Below are 24,467 nucleotides of genomic sequence, written 5' to 3' on the forward strand. Positions count from 1 at the left end.
AGTTGGTTTGCAGTAGGTTGATACTGTACTCTGTGACCTACCTTTAAACAGCGTGATCACTGCCTCTGGTTTTGCGTCTGGAGCGATGCATGTGACAGTGTAGCTTTTCCCTGCTACCCATGGCTCTGTGGTCTCCAGCTCAAAGTAAGGTTTAGAGGGAGGAACTGAGGGGAGAACATAGGACTGGTGTCTATCACAGTGGTTCTGGGTCGCCTTAAGAGATATACAGTGCAGACTAGGCTTTGACCAGAATTGTTGAATCTGTTTACAGATCACAGAAAAATAAGCTTTTGGTAATTAATGCATTAAGACATTTGAGACCCTTAGATGTTGAAGAAAGACAGTTGTACCAAGCTAGTAAGGCATGTTCTGTTATATTCCTGGAGAATCAGTGGGTCCATATCATTAGTGTGGTGTACAGTAGGGTTGGTGATGAGACGAGACAGATGCTAATCTGTTATAGCGCCAAACAGTTCTTCTCTCAGATCACCCCCCAGCTGAATATGTGATTACACAGCAGATCAAAGCACTTCCCACTCCTTTTCTCTTCCCCCTCTCTTTCATTTCTTTCGGACCATGCAGGGAATTCAGAGAAAGAAAACTTGTTGAAGAGAGTGGAAGTTATTTGGAAGGGAATTCAGAGGGAAACTGTCACCAGAGTTGCAATTAAACAAACAGGCTTCAGCACAACTGTCATTTACTCTGGACACATGATAATCTACTCCACAACAAACTGTCACAGAATAGGATAAAGGAGTAGAAAGAAAGATGAGAGGAAAGAGATCTTTTAACACATATTTTACCAAGCAAATGCAAGCTTTTCGTGAGTGGGTGAGAGCCAGCATAGCATACAAGAAACAAAGGTCATTGCTACTTTTCAACAGATATCAACTGACAGCATGGTTTAGTGAGAGGAATATAGAGAAGAAGAGAGAGAGAGAGAGAGAGAGAGAGAGGGAGAGAGAGAGAGAGAGAGAGAGAGAGAGAGAGAGAGAGAGAGAGAGAGAGAGAGAGAGAGAGAGAGAGAGAGCGAGAGAAGACAAAGAAACAAAGAAACAAAGAAACAAAGAAACATAGAAAGAAAGAAAGAAAGAAAAAAGAAAGAAAGAAAGAAAGAAAGAGAAAGAGAGAAAAAATGAAACAGTAGAGGCAGAAAGAGAGACAAACAAGCAGCTATCGTTTGTTTATCATGCGAGTCATCCAGGGGAAGAGCTATCTGTTTCATCAAGGGGTAATTCCGTCATCCGCTGCTGAATGCTGACATAAATCCAATGGTTATGGCTGGATAAACAGAACACGAGCAAGTCAGCCAGTCAGTCAGTCAGCCAGACTGACTCTGCTCTCCTCCGACTCAGGGTAATTCACCTAGCGCCACTAGGAGGAGCTGTTGCTGTGTGCATTAGAGTAGTCATATTGGCTCCAGCCCTGCTATTGAGACAGATGAGATCTGGCTGCAGCTTCAAACTGATTTAAAGGAAGCAATTCGATCTGTGTAGACTGTGATGGGTTACCCGGAGCACTGCAGAGGCAAGCACTGAAATAATGAGATGCATTTGTTTGTTTCCCCCCCCCACCGGTCTCCACTCTCCGGGATGCTGGGCCGATGACTGGGCCATGTGTCTATTGACAGGCCCCTGCACGCTCAATCTACTCAAGCCCACATGATTCACACGGCTGCATCACTTGTTGTGCTCCAGATGCATCTCGCCGCCTAACAAATCTCCTAAAATAAGAATAATGATGTTCGCAAACAAGCTGGGCAGGTATGTCATTTTTTCTCCCTCTCTCTCTCACTCTCATGCTCGCCTCCTCTTCCTATCTCTCTCTCACTCACTCCATCATTCCCTATCCCCCCTCTTCCCCTAGCCCTAGCCAACCCCCTCCCTCCCTCCCTCCCTCTCTCTTTCTCTATCACTGCGGGTAAATCTCCAGAGGGAAAGTATGGTGGAGGGTGTGCTGTAGCTTGTGTTGGGAATGAGAGCTCCGTATCCACCACAGCCACTCAGGTGGACCATGGGACCCCAATGAGCCCCATCTGAGTTCCCCCCTACTACCTCCCAACACATACACATATACACACATATTCCCCACTCACACACAAACATGCATTTTCACATGTGCACAAACATGCACACTCATGCATTAACACACACACACACACTCATGTGCACACACACAACACACACACACACACACACACACCCACCCACTCTCAACACTGACAGACACGCAGACGTGCTGCTACCATGAAGGCGAGAGACAACGAGCCACAAAATTTGATTCATTAGACAAATACAGACGGATGGATGGATAAGGCAGATCAGAAGCAGATTAGTGCACACACATCGATATGAACATACACACACACACATACACACACATACAAACACACACACAGACATACACACACATACACACACGCATACACACGCATACAAACACACACACACACACACAGACAGACAGACACACAGACAGACAGACAGACAGACAGACAGACAGACAGACAGACAGACAGACAGACAGACAGACAGACAGATCAACAAGTCTGAAAATACATTAGCACACACAAACCCTGACTGAATCCCCCTGATCTATTTGGATTCAGGTAGCTGTGTGTCTCCGACACAGCAGGTGATCACCATACAGTAACTTCATAGAGAACACAAAGCTCCTCTGATCTGTTTGAATACAAAATCTGATCAACAGGAAATATATAAACAAGAACACAGTTTAGAGACCGTTTACATCAGTGTTATTGTTGACGGTCACACATACACTCATGAACACACAGACACACATGAAGACACAGACACACATGAACACACAGACACAGATGCACTCCTGTGATAACACACGTGAATGTGAAGAGTTTATTTCCAAAACGCTATAGCCACACATTTGTCAATTACGTTTGTGTTTTTTTTGCAAAACGCTATATATCCATTGTTTTGCTGGAATGGAATGTTCGTATCCTGTATATTTGACTGTGATATGTGGTTGTCTCACTCTCTTACTGTAAGTTGCTCTAGATAAGAGCATCTGCTAAATGAGTAAAATGGCAAATGTAATTGTTTTACATACAGTACATTTAAATGTACTTATATGTTACATTTTACTGTGTAAAACCTAGCAGTACTACTTATTCCTCTGAGAGTGAGGTGGATATATAGCATTTTGCCCCCCAAAAAACAAGATTATATGTCTCTCTGAAATGAAACCATCAAATTATATTTCAAACAAATACATGTCTGCCATGATTAGATAGTGAAAAAACACACCAATCAATTTCCTAATTTCTTTAAACAATAAAAGCTAATTTAGCAACATTTCTGAAAATGGATATATAGCATTTTGGAATGAAACTCTTCATGTGCAGACTCACTAGATCAAACCAGACATGCATTCATGCACGCACGCGCAAAACACACACACACACTAAGGACTCAGGTGTGTGAGCTCTGAGGCTGAAAGCCATTGAAGTGGTCCCCCCCCCCCTCTTCATCCTCCTCCCTCGTTCCTCTTCTCTCTCCTCCTCTCCTGCATTCTCCCCAGTGCTGAACAGGAAGGGAAGCAGGTGTCCAGGACAGAAATAGGCCTCAGTCAGTCCTTCTCCCCCTCATCTTTCAGCCACATTACATAAGAAATAACATCTTACTCAACAACCCCCACCTCCATCCCCTGTCACACAGACACAGCATCTTCCCTGTGAGTGAGAACTGGATACTAGAGACAGACAAAACAACAACAGAACACTCACTAGCTTTTTACCTTGCCTTGAATGCCACATATTTTACATTATTGAGCAATAACTCGTCAAATCCTTCTCATATCCGCAGCACACCACATACCTAGCTAAGGCTCATGTTTTGTCCACAGCCTTGGGCAGCTAGTACCTGTATGCTCACTGTGCTGAAAAAGACGGCTATTTCACAGGCAAATACAACAAACATATGCCCATTGAACAAAGTCACCCTGCCTTCCATTCTGCTTGTGTAAATGCCCCCGTTTAAGAGTTGCTACATTATTCATAACGAAGTGCCATAACATGAAGGCTCATTATACAGTATACTCTTCATGCGCTAAACTCGTTAGCCAACTGAAAAAAACTCACCACCATACTGTCGTACCGTCATACCTTATACCATACCCTCCCTTGCTCTAACTGTTCTCTCTAACCCCCAACCAACACTGATAACAAGCTTAAACACCCCCCTTTCCCCCAATCCCCATCTACTCCCACAGAAATACCTAACTGCAGCTTAACTGCATGAGTAACGGATTCTTATAAACGGGGACACATCAAACAAAAACATTTTGAATACTATTTGCAGGATCCGGATATGCAGGCAGGCCTGTGCTTAGAGAGAGAGAGGGAGAGAGAGAGAGAGAGAGAGAGAGAGAGAGAGAGAGAGAGAGAGAGAGAGAGAGAGAGAGGAGAGGAGAACATGGAAAGAAGGACTTGTTAATTAATAGGATTATATGGTAACACTACTGGTTTCAAACAAGAGACAGTGGATGTGTCAGGTGTTCTGGTATTCTGACGGGCGGGGGCCGGGGGTATAAATTTCAGCGGGGGTGGCGGAGAGGTTGTTATTGTCGTGGATTACTTGATGCCACTTGATCTGCCTATTGCCGTAATCCCCTATCTGAACTCGGCAGGAAGGGAAAAACACACAGGAATTATGTCGCCCCTGATAGAAATGTCTCGAAAATGTCTCTTTGTTGGCCCACTGAGAGGACTTATTGACGTTTGTGTGCCTCCCTCTCGGCTGTTCGCTGCCTGTAGTGATCCGTCTAGAATGAGCTGGTCATGAAACCCACAACCCACCACTCCGACCTTGGGGAATCCAATTAGAGAGCAAGGTTCACTTTTCTTTTGGTTTTACATTATCTTTCTTTTGCTTCTCTACCTCTATCTCTCTCTTCTTAAAGGAGATAGTGTGATAGTGTTTTGGCTGGCTGACTGGTGAAGGCTGTCTGTGTTATCATGGGAGCTGTGGTAGTCTGGAGGAACTCTTAACTCATTGGAAGGCTGTAAAACTGTGTTATTCATTTCACTCATAGGTTGTACAGTACTGGCTTTGGTTCTAACCCAGTATTACAATAATAACACATCCGATTCAACTCATCAACTAATATTCAAGCCTGTGATTAGTTGAAGCAATTTTTTTTGTGTTATGCTGGAACAAACATCTGCACACCTCTGGGTCCCCAGGACCAGGACTGACCACTGCTGTAAAGTCAGGATTTAGATTGGTCTGTGGCCTCAGGCTGGTCTGTCTGTCTGTCTGTCTGATTGTGTCAATACATCCATCCATCATGGAATCAGGTGGAAAACATGCAGGGAAAATATGCAGGGATAGCAGCTGGGAAGTGTGGGAGCATTAGGATCTGAGCATGATGGACAGACAGGGTCTCCTCCAGACAGACTACTACACTACAGTCTCCTGACACCCTGAGCTCTCTGATCTTTGCCTGGACCTCTCTGATCTGGGCCTGGACCTCTCTGATCTGGGCCTGGACCTCTCTGATCTGGGCCTGGTGCCTGGTGCCTCATAGGCATCTGTGTGGATAGCCTTTACATATTGTGAGTGAGTGTGTACACCTACATACACACACACCCAACATCAAACTTCACGTCACAGCAGTGATAAATGTGGGACTGAGTCCTGCTGTAGCTGCAGGTGTATAAAGACTGAGCTGGCTGGAACAGGGGGAAGTGTAGAGAGAGCTGGGGTTCACTCCCCCCCCCCCCCCTTCCTTTTTCTCTCAGTCTCTCCCATTGATGTCAGAAAAACCTGCTCCCTTCCCAGGAGAGCAAGAGAGGCAGTGAGAGTCACCAAGGCAACCCCCCCCCCCCCCAGCACCCCGGTATACACACTCCATGGCCACCAAAAAGAAAGAGCGAGAGACCGAGAGAGGGAGAGATGAATGGAGAAGGGGGAAATGAATACACCGTGGCAGAACAAAAAAAGCTATTTCAGAGTCGCCGTGCTCTCCACATATGGCATAGCTCCCAAAAGCATGGAGACAGAGAAAGCCAGCGTCGAGAGAGAGAGAGAGAGAGAGAGAGAGAGAGAGAGAGAGAGAGAGAGAGAGAGAGAGAGAGAGAGAGAGAGAGAGAGAGAGACTCCACATATGGCATAGCTCCCAAAAGCAAGGAGACAGAGAAAGCCAGCGTCGAGAGAGAGAGAGAGAGAGAGAGAGAGAGAGAGAGAGAGAGAGGAGAAAGAGAATGAGAGAGTATGCTGTTCATCATAAAGTGACAACAGGCGGCCTGGTGTACTCGCACAATTACATCCATTCCTTCCCACGTCTGTGTGGAAACTTTTAATTCACTCGCATTTTGTTATGATTTACTTCTCCAGGAGCTACTGACACGGAGCACTATGAGTGGCTGTCACTGCTTGTGTGTGTGTGTGTGTGTGTTTGTGTGTGTGCATGTGTGTGTGTGTGGCCCATAGAATCTATAACATATCTCAATTGTCATATTTCTCTAATGTGTGTGATAAAGGCACAATCTTAGATATGTCCTGCAGGTCATGGGAGGAGCGGATGGATTTGCAACTGTTGGGTTCGGGTTACTGTATTCACCTTGCTGTCTGCCACTCTGAACTCTGCCATTATTTTTGCAATTTACAAATGAGATCGCCCTCTGTCATGGAGAGTGAACGGTGTCCTGATGAGACAGGAACTTTTCTGACTGAGTCAGGTGAAATCGTGGATCAGAATCATTACTATGGATATATCCAAAGGATTTTCAATAGAAAAAAACTCTAACAAATGGTGAAAGGATGAAATAGTATGAATTGAATTATCCAAATAATGTTTTTGATGAAAATATGTCACTCATTATTTTAATCTGTTGGTAAGCAGTTTGTTAAAGCAATAAGGAACCTTCCAGGGTTTGTGGTATATGGCAAATATACCACGGCTAAGGGCTGCATCCACTCCGCTTTCATAGTGCACTATAATTTTGAGCCCGAAATAAGACTAAACAGCCGACTCAAGTTGCATAGCAACAAATAACACATTGTATCAAAGACAAATAATGCATCTCCACATGTTAGGCGCTTCCAGTCTGTGCTGCTACAACAGTTCCTATGTTATCTTAACTGGATTAAAGCTACTTACCAATATGAATGAATATTTAACAAATCACCTCTTTAAATGTAGATTACAGGTCAAGAGGTCCATTGTGTGGCTGAGCTCATGAAGATTTTCATACATACATTATTGTAATGCTTCATCTTGAATAATATGACCCCCCTCCTCCCGTGCGGTAATATTGGTTTTACTCACTCTGCACATTGATCCACGCTGTATGGGAGATGATTGCCCGGCTGCTCTCGGACTGGCCCACTTGGCATTCGTAGGGGGCGTCGTCCTCCAGTTCGGTTTTCTCGATCTGGAGATGGTACTGTCCTGGAGTAGAGAGAGACACAAAGACAGTCATTCATGTTGTAATGACACATTATCTTGTAATTGCGAGACTTCACAAAATGAACTGTAATTACAATGAGAGGTGGTCCATTTAGTCTCTACCATTCACTGTTCATCTGAAATATCTCTTTGTACACGTCCAATGTACATCTATGAACATTTACTACCAAGCCCCTGTGTCTCTATGGGGTGCTGGGTCCAAAAAGCACTGAGCTTTGGATTACTTTCAACCGAGGAAATATGGTTGAATGAACACAGATGTTTTGTGTGGGAAATTAATGACTTGAATATCTATAATTCTGCCAGATTATGTGGTTGGTACAGAGCTGTTATAATGCTGTAGATTCAGGCTAATGTCTGCCTGCATCATTGTTACCTATGGGGAAACAGACTGGTAGGATTTTCATTTATCAGGCACCAAATCGAAGCCCTTTGAAAAGAGGAGAGAGAGTGGTATTGACTACCGACCGCTGTGAGAGAGCTTGGTTTCCACACATGCTCAGGAGGATCTTCGCACCAGATACACACTGGAATTCCATCTGTTTATAACACAGGAGGCTTTAGTCCAATTCATTAAATATATTCTTTAGCATTGTGTACCCGAATTCGGGGACATTTTGCTTGCAACTTGATCTCACGCCCTGTTCATTTACCATTATGCTACATAGGATTGGAAAATAGCAGACACACACTGACCAATGAAGAGGGATAGCTTGTGTGGTGTGTGAAGTCTGACTCCTCCAGATCTGTCATGTTGTTTTATATTGGAGGGAATATGGTATGTATCGATTGAGGAGGACAGACAAAGTGCCTCTCCATCTTTATTTCTCTCCTGATAGTGTCTCACCATCCAGGGGTTAATATGTTGACTGATGCCATAAAACGTGTGTATTATAGGATGTTTGGGGTCTGGGAGGGTTTTTCCTGCTCTGTGTCGCTCTCTGACTAACAGCATACTAACATGTATAAAATAGCATCTTGGTGTGACAACCTCCCAGGCCTAAAAAAGGACTCATCAACAAAACTGGCAAGATAATTAATACCAACCAGCAGCAATTTTCACATCTATGCTATCATACAGCGGAGAGGGAAGACTTCGAATTATTAATCATTTTCCTCTTTCCTGAAATTACTCACCACAAATGCCGCAATCAACTTGCCAAGTGTGAGAGTGTGAGAGCTCTTTCAGCGCCAACAGACATCACTGACGGTGACAATCAGTGACAAGTATCATGGAGTGGCGTCAAGTGTTAGCGCTTGTGTTTTTGCTTCTATAGTATGTAAATATATGTTTGCTCTAAGCATATATATCTGTCTCTTTGTTTGTGTGAATATGTGTGTGTGTGTGTGCATAAGTGTGTGCGTGCAAATGTGGGTGTCTGTGTGTTCATCAGTGTGTGTGTGGTTGTTGTTCTTTTATCCGTTGACCCAGTTTCAGTGGAGAGCAGAGCAGGGGACATGAAAGAGGGACCTCACAGAGGAGTAGGGGTCATATGCAACCTGAACACTGGCAGACACTGGCACACACCGACCAGCACAGCCACGCACTGGAGCTGAAAAACACATGAACTCACACAGACACACATACAGACACTTACATATTCGCAGACACCTGTGTGTGTGCGTCTGTGTGTGTGAGTGTGCAGTGCATGCCAGTCTACCTATCAGTCTCTGTGAATATGTGTGCAATGTATAGAGTACAGTGCGTACCTGTATGTCTGTCAGCTATCGTGTGCCAGTCTGCTAGCGTCGTGTGTCTCACGACAGCCATGGCACCGTGGAATAGCACCATGCGGCTCGGTGCTGGTTGATCATGAGCAGATGCTCTTATTTAGGATCGCCTTCTAATTGCCGATTATTTTTTATAGACGGTGTGTGAGGATCCTGCTTCATATTTTCATTCTCATCCACATTCTACTGAGCCACATTCTCTCACTCTCACTCTCACTCACTCTCACTCTCACCCTCACTCACTCTCTCTCTCTCTCTCTCTCTCACACTCTCTCTTGCCGCTTTCATTTTCCTTTTATTCACTTCTGAGGGGGATAATGGCGGTACACGCAAGGCTATTTCACACTCACATAGTCTCTGTAGTCACAGATGGCCTCTGTTTAGAAGTCCTCTGTTAAGCCACTACCATCAGGTCCCCATGGTAACTTCATTTAGGCCTATCACTGTGTCCTCCATGCATATCAAGGCTACTGTATACAGTTTAGGCTTACTGCTACTATGTCTGTCATACAGCCAATAAATTTAAAGCTGACAGATGCACCGTTCACCCTTAAGGCGAACAACCTGTCATTTGAAATATGTCACAATAAAGAAAACCATCAAATTCACACGCTTCTTAGAGCAACAACACAATGTTTGAGCTCTTGGCCCTTTTTACTTGTTTGTGTGTTTTGTGTAGGCCTTCATTCTGCGACTGCATCTCCGTGCGCATAATGCATACATATTCCTCATGTTCATCTTGTCCTATGGGTTGTCTACCACTCAATGTTTTCACTTGGTAGCTTGTGTACTGCGTCTGCTCAAGCTGTAAAAGCACATTTTGTCTTGGGCTACTACCCATGTGTGTTATCATTTTTTGCTTCCCTGTCATTATATCTTACCCAAGCAGACAACTATGACATGAAGTAAGCAATATCCCCCTACAATTAATATTTTCCTACTTTGTATTGCACCCTAACGCAAACGCAAACTCCAACCCTAAACCTAGCTACATGTCTGCATCCTGGTTCAACCCTAACCCTCAACCACAACCCTAACTCTAACCCCATCCCTCCCCAGGTTCTCACCTCTCTTAGGGTCCCCCAACAGGCTGTAGCGAGGGAACCCCGGCAGGCTCTGATGGGGACCCAGAAGGAGGCCATCCTTCACCCACTGGACGGCCCCTGAGGGCCTCAGCACCTCACACCTCAGCATCACCGTAGACCCTGCACGCACCGTCATGTTCTTGGGCTGGGTTCTGAACGCCTGCTGGGCCCCCACCTCCACCACACCTGAAGAAGAGAGAGGGAGGGAAAGGAGGGAAGATGGTGAGAGGATGGAGAGGAAAGAGGGAAATGTGGGAGGGATAGGTTAGGGGGATTGGAAAATGTATGGAGAGGGAGGAGGAGGGTGAAAAGATGGAGAGGAAGAAGGGAAAGAGGAAGGCAGGGGATGAGGGGGGCTCAAATCAACATGGTAGAGTCGGACCACATTATTCATCACATCCTATGTTTTATTGATGGGAAATTGGAGCAATTCGGCCCTGCAAATGAGTCAATAATGTAATGACTGCGAATTAAACCCCTCTTCGGTCCAGGAAATAAGGAATGAAAAGGAAGAGAGGGAGGAGGAGGAGGAGGAGGGGGGAGTGGGGCGAACCCACCAAGCCCTCGTTCACCCATTGCTTTTTCTTCACTGTCGATGTCCCTTCGGCTAATTCCTACAGATGAGAGTAATGATATTTGGTTTAATGCCCTCGTTTGTCATAGGTGGTGTGGGGGTGTCAGGAGGTGGGGCTGGGCCATCCCTCACTCCCTGTATAAAGTGACACGCTCCGGTACACTGCACTGGTGGCTGGAAGGTAACCTTACCGCCACTCAGCCAGCCTGGGAGTGAGTGAGTGAGGTAGAGGCTAGAACAATGAGACCAGGATCACAAGGTAATGCGATTATAGCTGCATGCAAAGTCCTACGCTAATTAGGGGCCCTAATATATAACCATGCATCTTATTTTTAAACTATGCAGTGGAGAGGAGAGCAGTTATTTACACCACCTAATTCCGGAAGGTTGTTTGAATCTTGACCCTCTTTGAGCCAATCACAAAGTTGTTTGCGAGGCTGCGCCTCGGCAACATGAGTGAGAGGGAGAACTCTCAGATCAAAGGGACATCAGTCACCTCACGTCAAACGTGAAGGGCAAGATTGGCCATTATAGACGACGCATACAAACAACCAGCCACCAAAATACATTTGCATATCGGTTTACATAAATGAATACACAACAATTCCGTGTACCAAAGAGCAGTAAAAGGAAGTTGAAAAACAAACAGGAACTAAATGGATTCTTCTCTTCCACTACCTAGAGAGGTGCATGGAGGATGGAGGTGGTAAGACAGGCAAACACCGTAGGCCATTGATTTCCTTTCCTCATCCAAGGATTTGGCATCTATTTGAACTAGATAATGGCTTGGGATTATGCTATGACGCTAATGCTGCCATCAAAACTCTAAGGCATCCGCTGTTACAACGAGATAGAAGCAGAGGCTAGCCATACTCTGGGGTATGGTGTAACAGCTGAACAGCTGTAAAAAGCGTCTGTAATAATTGCAGTTGAAGTTATTAGAATCAAAACATTGGACAGGGTCGACAGAAAGCAGGTAGAGGTTATGAGAAGATGATACCTAGCACTTGATAACTTACAATGTCTCTCTGTTTCTTTCTGTGATGCTTTCAAAGGCAGGAGAGAGAGAATTTAAATATAAATGCATGCTATCAGACCGTATTAACTTGAAATAATTATGTCAGCAGTACAGTGGAATCTGTTCCATTACCAGATTAGTTTGGATGATAAATATTGGTTGTGATTGTTAGTTTTATTTTGGAGATGATTTACTGTATGTGTCAGTAAATGTGCTGTAACTGCATAATAATGTTATGAGCATTGTAACTATATTTGTTTCACAGAGCAAAGGCTTCCAAGTACTGTTTGATTTCATGTTGATTGATGGCCACCATTTTTTTATATGATTTACAAAATAAACCAAACAGATGTCATTGTCTGAGGAGTTCCAGCAGCAATAAACAGACGGTTACAGATTGGAAAAACAACAACCTTGACAGTTTGGTGATTCGACAGCGTATTTTGAGAAAATGATTAGCCACTCGTCACAGGATCCTTCTCTTCTGACAATGTGTTGTTGTTAAGCTGTCCTGTTTTTGCTCCCAATCAGTTGGTTGTGCTCTTCTGGCAACCAGCTGGTACATTGGCAAGGCAGTATAATGGGCTAGAATGGTAAATGGTGAGGCCTTAGCACAATGTCTAATTGTATCAATGTGATTGTTGATAAATAACAACCCAATGCCAGAAGTGTTAAATAATAAATAATAATGTTCAATGCAAGGTAAGTGAAAAGCAATGCAGCAGCCGAGGGTATTAGCGAGGAACAATTCCTGAAGTGCTGCATACAATTATCAACAACACTACAACAGTCCACAGAAACCTTGATGTAAACTCATCCATTGAGTTGAACTCTAGATTATGCCTCTCACAAATTCAATGAGAGCACAGTGCTATAGAGTCGTATAATGGTGTGTAACTTAATAGAAGGACTTGCTGATTTTCGAAAGGTGACAATAGGTCCATTGTGGCTGTTAATCTTACCCCATAGCAGAGTGAGGAGAAGAAGAAGGGGACTAGGGGAGCATGTTGTTGACGACAAACCCATCTCAAACCTCAGGCTCCAATCGTTCAATCCAGGCCCTGCGGAATCCTGAAACGACCAATCACAGAGCAGACAGACAGTGAACTGTTAGTCAATGTTGTTGAATGTTGCGTTAGTCAAGGCTGAGTTGACTCAATGTCAAGTTTTGAGTTACAGTCAATTTCCTGAGCACATACAAAGTATTCTCAAAGCCATAGCCAAATATTGTGCTAGCTACTGTAGCTAGCTATGTTGGTGAAGACAGACTAACCTGGTTACTGATCATTGGATGACTCTTGAATGCATTAGTGAATTAACCCATCAACAGTTTTGAGTTAAATCCATGACGAACACTATGTCTACCTTCATTACATTGTGTTCTGTTCTAAAATCTAACAGTCCCCCTCTGCTTGCTTCTTTTTGGAAAGGGACCCGATGTGCACTTAGTTTGCAATCAATCAATTTATCTGTCGCGGTGGAACAAATAATTGTGATTTACTTAATTGAAAACTAAACATTTTCTCATCTGAATAAACAAAATGAATCAAAAGCAACGGTTCTTTGAGGCATCTCCCCTTGGTCGATTAGTTGCACTCGAACAGGCTTTGATAAGAATTAGCTCACACTCAATTATTCCTGGCTCTCAGAAACATCAGTGCATTTCAGAGCCCCCCAACATACACTTTGAACACACAAGGGCAATTTGCTCCCCCTTCACCACATTAGATGTCTGTTCTGAGCTCTCAAAAATGAATCTGCCTTCTCTCTCTCTCTCTCTCTCTCTCTCTCTCTCTCTCTCTCTCTCTCAATAAAATTTCAATTTAAGGGCTTTATTGGCATGGGAAACGTGTGTTAACATTGCCAAAGCAAGTGAAGTAGATAGTAAACAAAAGTGAAATAAACAATAAATATTAACATTCTCTCTCTCTCTCTCTCTCTCTCTCTCTCTCTCTCTCTCTCTCTCTCTCTCTCTCTCTCTCTCTTGTCTCTCTCTCTCTCTCTCTCTCTCTCTCTCTCTCTCTCTCTCTCTCTCTTTGTTTCTCTCTCTCACTCTCTCTCTCTTTGTTTCTCTCTCACTCTCACTCTCCCTCTCTGTTTTTTTCTCTCTCTGTTTTCTCTCTCTCTCTCTGTCTGTTTCTCGTTCTCTCTCACTCGCTCCCTGTCTCTCTCTCTCTCTGCCTACCATTCCCCCTTTCTAATACACCTTTTAAAGGGGCAATCTTTAGTTGCTACATGTATATACATTTTTGGACTTTATATATTATATGTACCCATTGATTCTTGAAGAATATGACTTATATTCAATATAACTTAATCTAATGAGCTTGGTTCAACTGTCATATCCCCTCAGAGCCCAAAATAAAAGCTTGTTTTACTCCAATGTTTGTAAACAAAGTAAATGTAAACTAACACTGTATAGCCTTAAAACATGTTTAAATTATACTTTTGATATCATGGATTGTCAGTCCTTGCTCTGTTTAGGAATTTGGTTACATTTCTCCTGCCCCATCCCTCAGCTTTTTATCAAAACAGGGGCGGGGTTACGCTTTGTTTTTATTTCACCTGCAGATTGCCCCTTTAAAACACCATAAGCATTTCAACCCCAACCGATGTTCATGAATTGATTTTCCTCATACATTATTTTCCATCCCAGTCTGCCCTTTGCCTCACATCTGAGATCTAAATGCCAGAGTGAGTAAAGTGCTGGCTGGTTGGTTTCTATATGTGTAATGAAAGCTCCCCATGCCTTCCCTCCTCCATTGTGGGAGCGGGTGCTGTTACGGCAGAACTGCAGAACTGCAGGGCCCCGACTGGGCTGGGAGGCAGAGAGGTGAAACTGGTCTGGAGAGGAAGGCCACATGACTCAACACTTTTCTGCCGAACATATTAATGAAAAGAGGCGCAGCCTATTAACTTTGAACTCCCGTCCCCTCCCTGCGTCACCGCCACCACCGCTAACCCAAACACAGGGCTTAATTACTGGGAAAATAGGTCCGTGCACAAAATGGAGAATTGGTTCATTCTCGAGTGTGTGTGTTTTTGTTTAGTTTCGTTGTACATGAGAATGTTTATTTTAGGGTTGGGTCTGGGCGCGGGTATTTGTAGTGTTGTGTCTGTCGGATGAACTCTGATGAACTCATGTTAGAATGAAAACGAATGCAGAAAACAATAATCAAATTGGGGCGGCCGGTAGCTTAGTGGTTAAGAGCGTTGTGCCAGTAACCGAAATGTCGCTGGTTCTAATCCCGAGCCGACTAGGTGAAAAATCTGTCGATGTGCAATTGAGCAAGGCACTTAACCCTAATTGCTCCTGTAAGTCGCTCTGGATAAGAGTGTCTGCTAAATGACTAATAATAAATACATACGTTTTTTATTGTCACAAACACCGGATAGCTGCAGTGAAACGTGTCATTTTACAGGGTCAGCCATAGTAGTACGGCACCCCTGGAGCAAATTAAGGTTAAGTGCCTTGCTCAAGGGCATATCAACAGATGTTTACCTTGTCGGCTCAGGTACCTATTGTTTACTGGCCCAACGCTCTAATCACTAGGCTAACTGAGAAAACCATACACACGAGTATGCACGCATGAACACATGCACGCAAGCATACACACAAACACATATTCAAAATTCACAATATGAGACACAAACAGACAGCTACAAACCAGTCCCTCAGCCCTGGCGGCTAATCGAGTTCTTGTCCTTGTACAGGTCTCTGTCATTATCCATAACTAGCTCAACAAGCTTCATAACACGCACGCATGCACACAGTATAATGGAATACATGAACAATTACATACATTCAGTATCTACAGTGCCTTCAGAAAGTACTCACACCCCTTGACTTTTTCCACATTTACGCAAGTGCCATCAAACTAAATCATTTATTTGTCTAGGAAAACATTGTACTGTATAATAGAATCTGTATTTCACTGACAACAATAGAGTTGTATGAGTCAGGATGTGATTGAAAACCTATTGTGCTCACCACCAAGGATAAGCATTGTTGTAACTTGCCTGTATAAGTCAGTAGACATTCTACCTTCACTGCTACTACAGTTTCTGACCTAGTCCCTCAGTAGCTTTCCACAGATACAAATGAGAAAGTTTGATTTGAAATTTGATTCAGTCAGCTGTTCTCCCCTCCAGGGTATTGGAGAGAGCAGAGGAATCGAGCGTGACCCCGACAGGTAGATTTTTAATGGCTTCTTTCATAACATCATCAAACGACTCAATACACTCAATCCTGGACCAATTTGATGTGAAACCCCATGAAATCACTCAATGTGCAGAAAATGAAGCCTCAACCTCATGCAACCATGCAATTCAGATATGGTCCTACATCTTATTATCAGGCTCACCCACACACCGCCAATCTCACCATTAGCCTGTGGGCCCAATTACAGGGCCTCATAGGGGAGGTCTGTTGTGAACCCATTACACCATCGACACTCACCAGCAGAATCAGTTATAGGCCAAAGATGCAGATTAGGTTATCTACATGGCTTAATCAAATCCAAGTCATTAATTGTGCATGAAAACATGGTGGTCCGCTAAGTCTGATTAGCGTTGCCTGGGTGAGTCTGCCTGCTTGTCCAGACGCAAATAGACAGAGCAAACCTCAAGCCAAGTCAAGGACGGGCAGGTGGATGAGCCAGATTGCATCAGCCTCGTCCAGCAATTTACTGTGGCAGCTGGACAGCATGTCTCCGAGAAGCTCTTCTCACCAACCTGAGCAGAGTGTTTGTCTGCTTGGCTCGGTATCTGTTTCTGGTCTGCAGAGTCATCAACTTCAACTCAATGTGTCTCTCTCTGACTCCCTCACATGTCACTTGCCTCAAGAGAAAGTTCAACCTCTCGAAGTGATGGGAAGAGCGATAAAAAGAGAGAGACAGGAGAGAAGACCTCCTTTCAAACCTCCACTGACTCATCCTTATCTGTCTCCTGAGAGCTCACAGAGAGACAGAGGTAGAGAGAGAAAAAGAGACGCGATAGTGAGAGAGAGAAAGAGTAAGAGAGTGCATCTCTCATAAATAAGCCACTAGTCTTTGAATATGCGTAGGGATTTGCATGAGAGAGAGAGAGAAGAGCTGTGCTTACCTGTTGAGAAACGTCGAGGCCCGGGAGCCACTCTCTATGTCTCGCCTGATCTCACGATGCCGCTTGGAACAAAAGTGTGCCGTGTGGATGAGAAAGAATGCCAATAGGACTCTCCCACTCTCTGACTCCACATGTAATGTATCTTCCTCTTCTTAGACAGTGAAAGACACTGGAGGAAGAGAGAGAGGAGTGTGTGTGTGGAGGGTTAGGGGGGGTCATCTTAAGGAAAAATAGATGACAAGAAAACAGCTGACAACTAAATAGTGATGCCACTCTTTTAGATGTTTTACATCTAGCGATAGGGAGTATATAGGCTAGGGATAGGGAGTAGGGAAACAATATAATTTCAAGTCTACTAGAATATTCTAAATGTATAATAAAAAGCTTCAATATGCCTATACAGTATAGCTGTAATGAACAGCTAGAGCAGCAGCAGAGGATATGATTCCCCTGCTCATCCTTTCAGAGGGAGACTACGGAACTCATAGTGTCTAGGGTGTGAGGGAGCAAGGGAACCTTCAAAGATACAAAGGCAACATGGATGTCTCCACTGCCGCCCGTTTTGTAACATTTATGCTCATACATAATGCATGGGACAGCGAGTATCCACTTTACTTTATTTTATATACTGAATAGTCCTGGGGGGATTCAGCTGCACTGCTGAAGAGTTGGAGACTTTACACAGAATTCATTTTCCACTGCAGAATATTTGATTTCGTGCTGAATGGTTCCAATATGCCTCCCAGTCTCCAGTCACCATTCACTTTCAGGTGTATACTTTCATATATATATATATATATATATATATATATATATATATATATATATATATATATATATATATATATATATATATATATATATATATTAATATATATATTAAATCATTTTCATATATATATATTAAAGTACACACCTGAAAGTGAATGGTGCTGGAGACCGGGAGCCAAATTGGAACCTTTCTACAGTGACTAAAACTCAAAGGTCACATTTGTTTTCTACCAGTATATATGTTTTATTTGACCTTAGGATAGACCCCACTTACTGCTTTGTATGTCCAATCTGCAGTATTCAGGCCATATTCAACCATATACAGTACACACAGCATACATTATACAGTATTCTCAGCCATGCATTAGGCATAGACCCTCTGCAGCAGGCATTGTCTGTGGTGTTACAGTTTTTTACGATTGTTTACACACTAAAATTAAAATTTCCACACAATTAGCAAAATTGTACTCCAATGAGCAAAACACCTCCACAGATTTGCACAACATTACACACAATGTCCGCCTCACCCTTTTTGCAAAACATTACACACAGTGATTTGTAAAACTCTACACACATTTTCACACCTTAGACACAGATAAGGATCGTGAGGTTACTTCCTTGTAATTACAAAGCACCGGATTGCCAATTACCACACTAATGAACGAATTGGATAAACACATCTACCAGGTGTGGAAGCACACATGTGCTAATTTGAAAACGCAGCACTCAGGTGTGCTATAAAAGGCAGCAGGTGAGTTCACCTGTCTTCAATAAAAATGGAAGGAGTTAGAAGAAGAAGAAGAGTGAGAATGAGAGGGGGAGCTCAAAGAGGAGATGAAGGCGGTAGAGGAAGAGGAGAAGGAGGTAGAGGAAGAGGCATAGGTAGAGGAGAAGAAGGTAGAGGAAGAGAAGGAGGTAGAGGAAGACACCTAGGTAGAGGAAGAGGTAGAGAAGGACTTGAAGAGTTGATAGAACCTGAACAAAGAAGACGAGGACCAAATTTGACTCGAGAAATCCGTGCAACACTTATTGACCATGTTATCAACCATGGACTGACACTGATGGAAGCTGGACAAAGAGTTCAACCAAATCTCAGCAGAAATACTGTTGCGTCAGTAATTCGGACATTTCATCGAGAAAACAGGTAAGCTAACCACACAGTATACATTGAAACTGAAGCTTGTATAATCAATATTGTTTACTGTGACATTTGACAGTAGGCTGCAATATATATATATATATATATATATATATATATATATATATATATATATATATATATATATTTATTTATTTTTATCTTATTTTGTTTTTACATAGGATTGAGGGTCGAGGACACCAAGGTGGAAGGGGCCCTATGTTTAGTCGTGCACAAGAGGCCGCCATTGTGAACATGGTTTTGGCCAATAATTGTATCAGGCTACGAGAAATCCAAGCCAATATCATCAATGATGACAATATTTTCAATAACATCCAACGAGTCTCTCTGTCAACATTAGGTCGAATCCTAAAGAAAAATCTAATATACATGAAGCAACTGTATCGGGTACCATTTGACAGAAATTCAGAGAGAGTGAAACATCTGCGCAATGAGTATGTGGAGGTATGCATTGTTCATCTGACTATGGTGTGGTATCATGCACTGCTCATAATGTTCTGTCACAAAAAAAATACTGTGCTATAGATATTGAATAGCATCCTATTTTCTTTAATGTGTTTCAGAGAGTCTTGCAAATGGATGCTGCTGAAATTCAACATGAATTTATATATGTGGATGAGGCTGGATTTAACCTTGCAAAAACAAGGTTCCATTCAGGCCATGGAACAGGCATGTGATCTTATTGAAGCAGCTTCAGTGCAGGGGTGGATTCGTCACACAAGGTGATTCTTCCAACGGTGCCTTGCCAATGAAGACATAGCCTGTGATGTAGATGAAATGTTATGGCCTGATCCAGCCAGACGGAGAGACGGATAGTTACAGTATTCTTGTTGCTTTTACAGTAGTTTTCTTTCATTTCTGTTTACTTTTACTTTACTTTTCTTCAGAGTCAAAGTGTATGTACTGTAATTCATGCAGTAATTTTTATTTGTCTACGGATTTTATTTGTTTACAGTAATTGATATCATTGTTGGTTGATTACTGTAACTGATTATGGTAAGAAATACTGTAAGTATTAAAATAAATACTTGAAATATTCAGTCTGCAGCATCAAGTGTTGTGCAGTGCTTGGTAAGGTTATAGTAGGCCTACAGTATTTGTCTACATTCTCCTTATATCTCAAAACAAATCATGAATAATGTTGTGAGTTTCTCACTATTTTTTGTCACCTAAATTATCTCTCACATACAGTAAGAATGTCTGGCCAAAAATTATTATTATTTTTTTACAAATGGGTTTTTTATTTATCACAGCAGTGTGAAACTGGCTGCAATAGTGTATGATCATTGATGACTGTGTTGGTTAAATGAAAACAAATAGCATTTTCACAAATATGTGTATATGTTTTGACTGAAGTGTGTCATTTTGCAAACAATCTAGGAATTTTGCTAATTGATTGTGGTGTTTGGATAATTGTGATTATATTTTGATTATAACTCTGTTTTCAAAATCGCGTGTAAACAATTGAAAAAAACTGTAATAAGCTTTCCACAGCCTCTGCAGGTAATAAAGAGAGGGCAGTGGCACGGAGCCCCTGTAGTGTGTGTGCTGTGCTGTGTGTGTGCGTGTGTGTGTGTGTGCATGCTCCTCTGTGTGTGTGTGTGTGTGTGTGTGTGTGTGTGTGTGTTTTGTGTTGGTGTGTGTGTGTGGGGTGGGGGGTGGGGGGGGTTGTGCTGTGGGGACAGATGCTAACAGCTGGGCCATGTAGTTGGAGGTGGCCCCTCCGACAGTCATTAAATACAGTAGCCCAGGGCTGAAAGGTTAATTCCCCTGCATGGAGGGGGTAGATAGGGGAGGAGGCAGGGAGGCGAGGGAGGCCATGGAGGAGCTCACTGCTCACACAAACAGCACTGTCAGCAACACGGCTAACGCAGGAGCCTCCGCGAGAGGAGAGAGAGACTGGGCCTGACAGAGAGATGGAGAGAGAAAAGAGCGATACAGAGGGGAGGGGGAGATGGAGAGTGAACCAGGAGACGGATGGTGAGAGAAGAACTGCAGGAAAATGGCTTAAAATAGGAGGGTTGAAAATAATTGATGACAGAAGGCTGTACAGGTAGTGGGAAAATAGTGAGAGGAAGGTAGACAAGAACGAGGGAAATAGATAATGGAAAGAGGGAAACGAGGGATGGATGGAAAGAGACAGGGAGAGAAATGAGGAGGAAAATTAAAGATAGAAGAGAGAGGAGTAGAAGGAATGAAAGGAATGAGAGAGAAACTGAAAGGAGTTTCTACAGGAGAGATGATTGACATGAACAAGTTGTTTTGAAAAAAATAAGGAAGGAAACAGGAAGGCTTCAGATGCAAATCAGGGCAGGCATTCACTTATGGCCCCCGGCCGCTAGGGGTTCCCAACCCCAAAACATGTACATATATATGGGAACTCAGTCAGGGTCTCAACTTACTGTTGAGAGTTAGAATAATAGAATACATAAGGTGCAATTTCGAAATGTGGTTATGCATCAGCAGTTTTTCTTGTAATGTCAATCAATGAAATTCACTCAATTTGCCCATGTCAGCAAAACATTATTTAATTGGTAAGTTAGTCTAGCCAGCTATCTACACCTTGTAGTAATCATGGCCAAATTACTGATCAGGCACGCAGGGCATGTGCCCAGTGGCCCTGACCTTTCACTGCAACATTTTCTCTCCACCCCATGTCAAGATGTGTAGAAATGCAGGAAATTAACTTTAAAACTTCAATTTGTTCTCTCCGCCGTCAACAAACCAAATCTCGCTTAGGGCCCCCAAAAAGTTAGGGCCGGCCTTGAGGGCGGCATCAGAGACAGAGGAAAGCAATAAGCACTGCAATGAAAAAGGAGGGCAGTAAGAGAGAAAGAGAAAGTGTGTGTGTGTGTGCGCGTGTGTGTTTGCCTGTGTGTGATGTGTGTGTGACAGGGGTGTTAAGGGTGACAGTTGGATCAATGTCTGTAACGTAACAGATCAGAGCGTGCCACTTGTCACCACCAAAAAAAAAGTTTAATTATGAAATGCAAACGGCGGCTGCTTGGGCCGAACGGCTTAGAGCAGAGAGACCGACCGAGACAGAGACAGACAGATACAGTATGTTCAACATCCAATATGTGATCTCCACCAATAGCAGGGTTTAACGCTTTCAGCCCTCTAGGTATTAGAGGAGCCTGTTTAATGAAAAAAGACCCCGCGTGACCCTACAGGGTCTCCTAGGGCCCGCCACAGGGGCTGCTGGGTCTCTCCATACCCTGAGCAAAAGAATTACATCCCAACCCTTTTGGCCTACCGCTAATTACAACAGGCTAACCTGCTTATACTATTTGTTGTTGTGCTGTTGTTGCCCTGCTAAAGCTGCTTTAGCTGTCGTATCTGTGTGGCGATACGCTCCGTGTCAGACGGCAAGGTCACAATGCTTTTCTCCGGTCAATCTGTCTCCCAAGCAGCCACAGGAGATGGAGCTAAAGGTCTTGAGACAGCCTAAATAACTCAGAGAGGAAAGAGGAAGGCAGTATGATTACATGCCAGACGTCACATTCAGCATCAATCCCTCAGAGGAAATATATAGTGTGTGTGTGTGTGTGTGTGTGTGTGTGTGTGTGTGTGTGTGTGCGTGCGTGCGTGCGTGCGTGCGTGCGTGCGTGCGTGCGTGTGTGTGTGTGTGCGTGCATGCATGCGTGTGTGTGTGTGTGTCTAGGGTTTCCATCCTAATTCCCTGGTGTGACCCAGCCATGTTTGAGTAGGTGGAGGGGCCCTGGGTATCTAGGTTAAGAGGGATTTGGAAGAGGGAGAACCCAATCAGACATCCACTGCCTCTATCCCTATATCTATCCCTAACTCTTCATCTCTCTTACCCTCTGCCTCTGTCTCTCTATCCCTCTCGATCCCTCTCTCTATCTCTCTTTCTGTGTGTGTGGGTGGCAGTGTTTGTGTGTGTGTGTGTGTGTGTGTGTGTGTGTGTGTGTTTGCGTGTGTGCATGTGCGTGGGTGGGTGGGTGGCGGTGGCGGTGGTGATGGTGTTGGCTGGGTCGAGGGGGGCGGCGGGGGAGGTTGAGACAACCAGCTGTGGTGGCCAGATTGGGGAAGGATTATTCCCCAAATCTGTTCCATTTACCCCAAACCCCCTAACAAGCTTGTGCATAACAGCTATTTAATACATTGATATTGTGAGTCAGATGCTCGACATGAGCACGTTAAATAACACACCGCCTTCCACTGGGTGGACCAATCAAAAGGAAGGTCAAGAGTTGTTTGCGATTTGACCATGTTATGACACCCTGTGTATGAAGCAAGGCTTTACACGTCTGAATGAACACACCACATAACATTACTATGGCAACATTGATGAAGGGAGCATGATGCAAAGGTGTGGGGAGAAGTGAGTGAGACTTTATCAAATAACTTGACTGGAGTTATTTTTATGAAACTCAAGTATCAACTAAGTAGAACCACCAACATACTAAACAAACAGAATAACTTTAAAATGAGTAGAATAGGATAATGAAAATCCAACCAATATGATACAGATATTAACACTTTTATATTTTACATTACTTTGATTATGAAAGATCTGGCCTTTGGCCCTCTTCTGAGACATTGTGTAGGAGGCAAGGCCAAGATGCAGGACTAAAAGTTACAGACTTCTACAATGTGCATGACTGTGCTTGTGACATACGACTTGTTATGTGGCAACAGCAGCACTTGAATTCCCAAGACAAATATCCCTTTGGGGACAGTACAGTATGTCTTATCTTATAAATAAACAAAGAACATTATTAGTATAACCCTAATTCAATTAAAGTGATATGGATACTGGTGGTACATATTATCAGGCCAGAGTCTCAGACACTAGAACAAGCTAGCTAAGCCACGCTGCAGTGCTTCTTAGAGGAAGTATGGTAATAGATTCCTGTGTGATGTGAAGAGGTTAGAGGCTGGATGGGGATCACCACCACAATATTATTAGGTCACTCAGGGAACGGGAGCCGGGTCAGATAATACGATTCTATTCAGCTGAGTGAAATGTATAGAAAGAAAAGTGCTGACACCTCCCTCTCTCCCTCCCTCACTCCATCGCTTTCCCATCCAATTCCGAGTGCTTACTCTACGCATGTGATTTTCATGCGGCGCCGTCGGTCCACGGCCCACAAACTTTAACGCTTGCTGTGTCTGCCGCACCATCTATCACCACGCAGTGGTTTGATGGAGGGAAGATTGGAGGGAGGGATGGAGGTAGGGAAGGGGGATCATATTGAAATTTAAGGTCAGAGAAAACGATGTGTTGTGCCCAGCCTTGTGTATCCCATTGTTTTATTTAGCACCCCGTCAGCTGCGGCCCGTCTCAGACACTTGAATATCTACATCTTCACAGGCCAGGCAATAACCCACCCAGATAGACAGAGACAGACATGATCCAGGCTCTGACAGGCATGGGACTCGACATGGCCACACAATCTGGGTTGCTCTCCGAGTGTCGCTGATAAAACAGAGGGATTAGGAAATGGATGGATGCAACTGAGTTAAATCCAGGAAAGCTAAAAATGGGGAGTAAAACAAAGCAGGAACAGAAACGCTGTCGAACAGATCCAAAAAAGAAGCCTTTCACAAAAGTGA

The 24,467-nt window shown here is 43.6% G+C and overlaps 1 protein-coding gene and 1 long non-coding RNA gene across 2 annotated transcripts in view; one reads left to right on the forward strand and one right to left on the reverse strand.

The window, feature by feature from the left end:
* Positions 1-10,838, reverse strand: part of LOC123492837 (nephrin-like) — a 39,551-nt gene extending 28,713 nt beyond the window's left edge. Inside the window, exons 1-4 of the mRNA XM_045225983.1 lie at positions 10,820-10,838; positions 10,245-10,448; positions 7,306-7,428; positions 42-164 (exon numbers count right to left, since the gene is read on the reverse strand). Coding sequence (XP_045081918.1) covers positions 42-164; positions 7,306-7,428; positions 10,245-10,448; positions 10,820-10,838 — 469 coding nt within the window. The remainder of the gene's footprint in view (positions 1-41; positions 165-7,305; positions 7,429-10,244; positions 10,449-10,819) is intronic.
* A 7,783-nt stretch (positions 10,839-18,621) lies between these two features.
* Positions 18,622-19,533, forward strand: LOC123492927. The gene is made up of 3 exons (XR_006661932.1): positions 18,622-18,872; positions 19,049-19,331; positions 19,451-19,533. It is a non-coding gene; the product is annotated as an uncharacterized LOC123492927 (long non-coding RNA).
* The last annotated feature ends 4,934 nt before the right edge of the window (positions 19,534-24,467 follow it).

This window comes from Coregonus clupeaformis, chromosome 17, assembly GCF_020615455.1.
Source record: "Coregonus clupeaformis isolate EN_2021a chromosome 17, ASM2061545v1, whole genome shotgun sequence".
NCBI classification, from domain to species: Eukaryota; Metazoa; Chordata; class Actinopteri; order Salmoniformes; family Salmonidae; genus Coregonus; species Coregonus clupeaformis.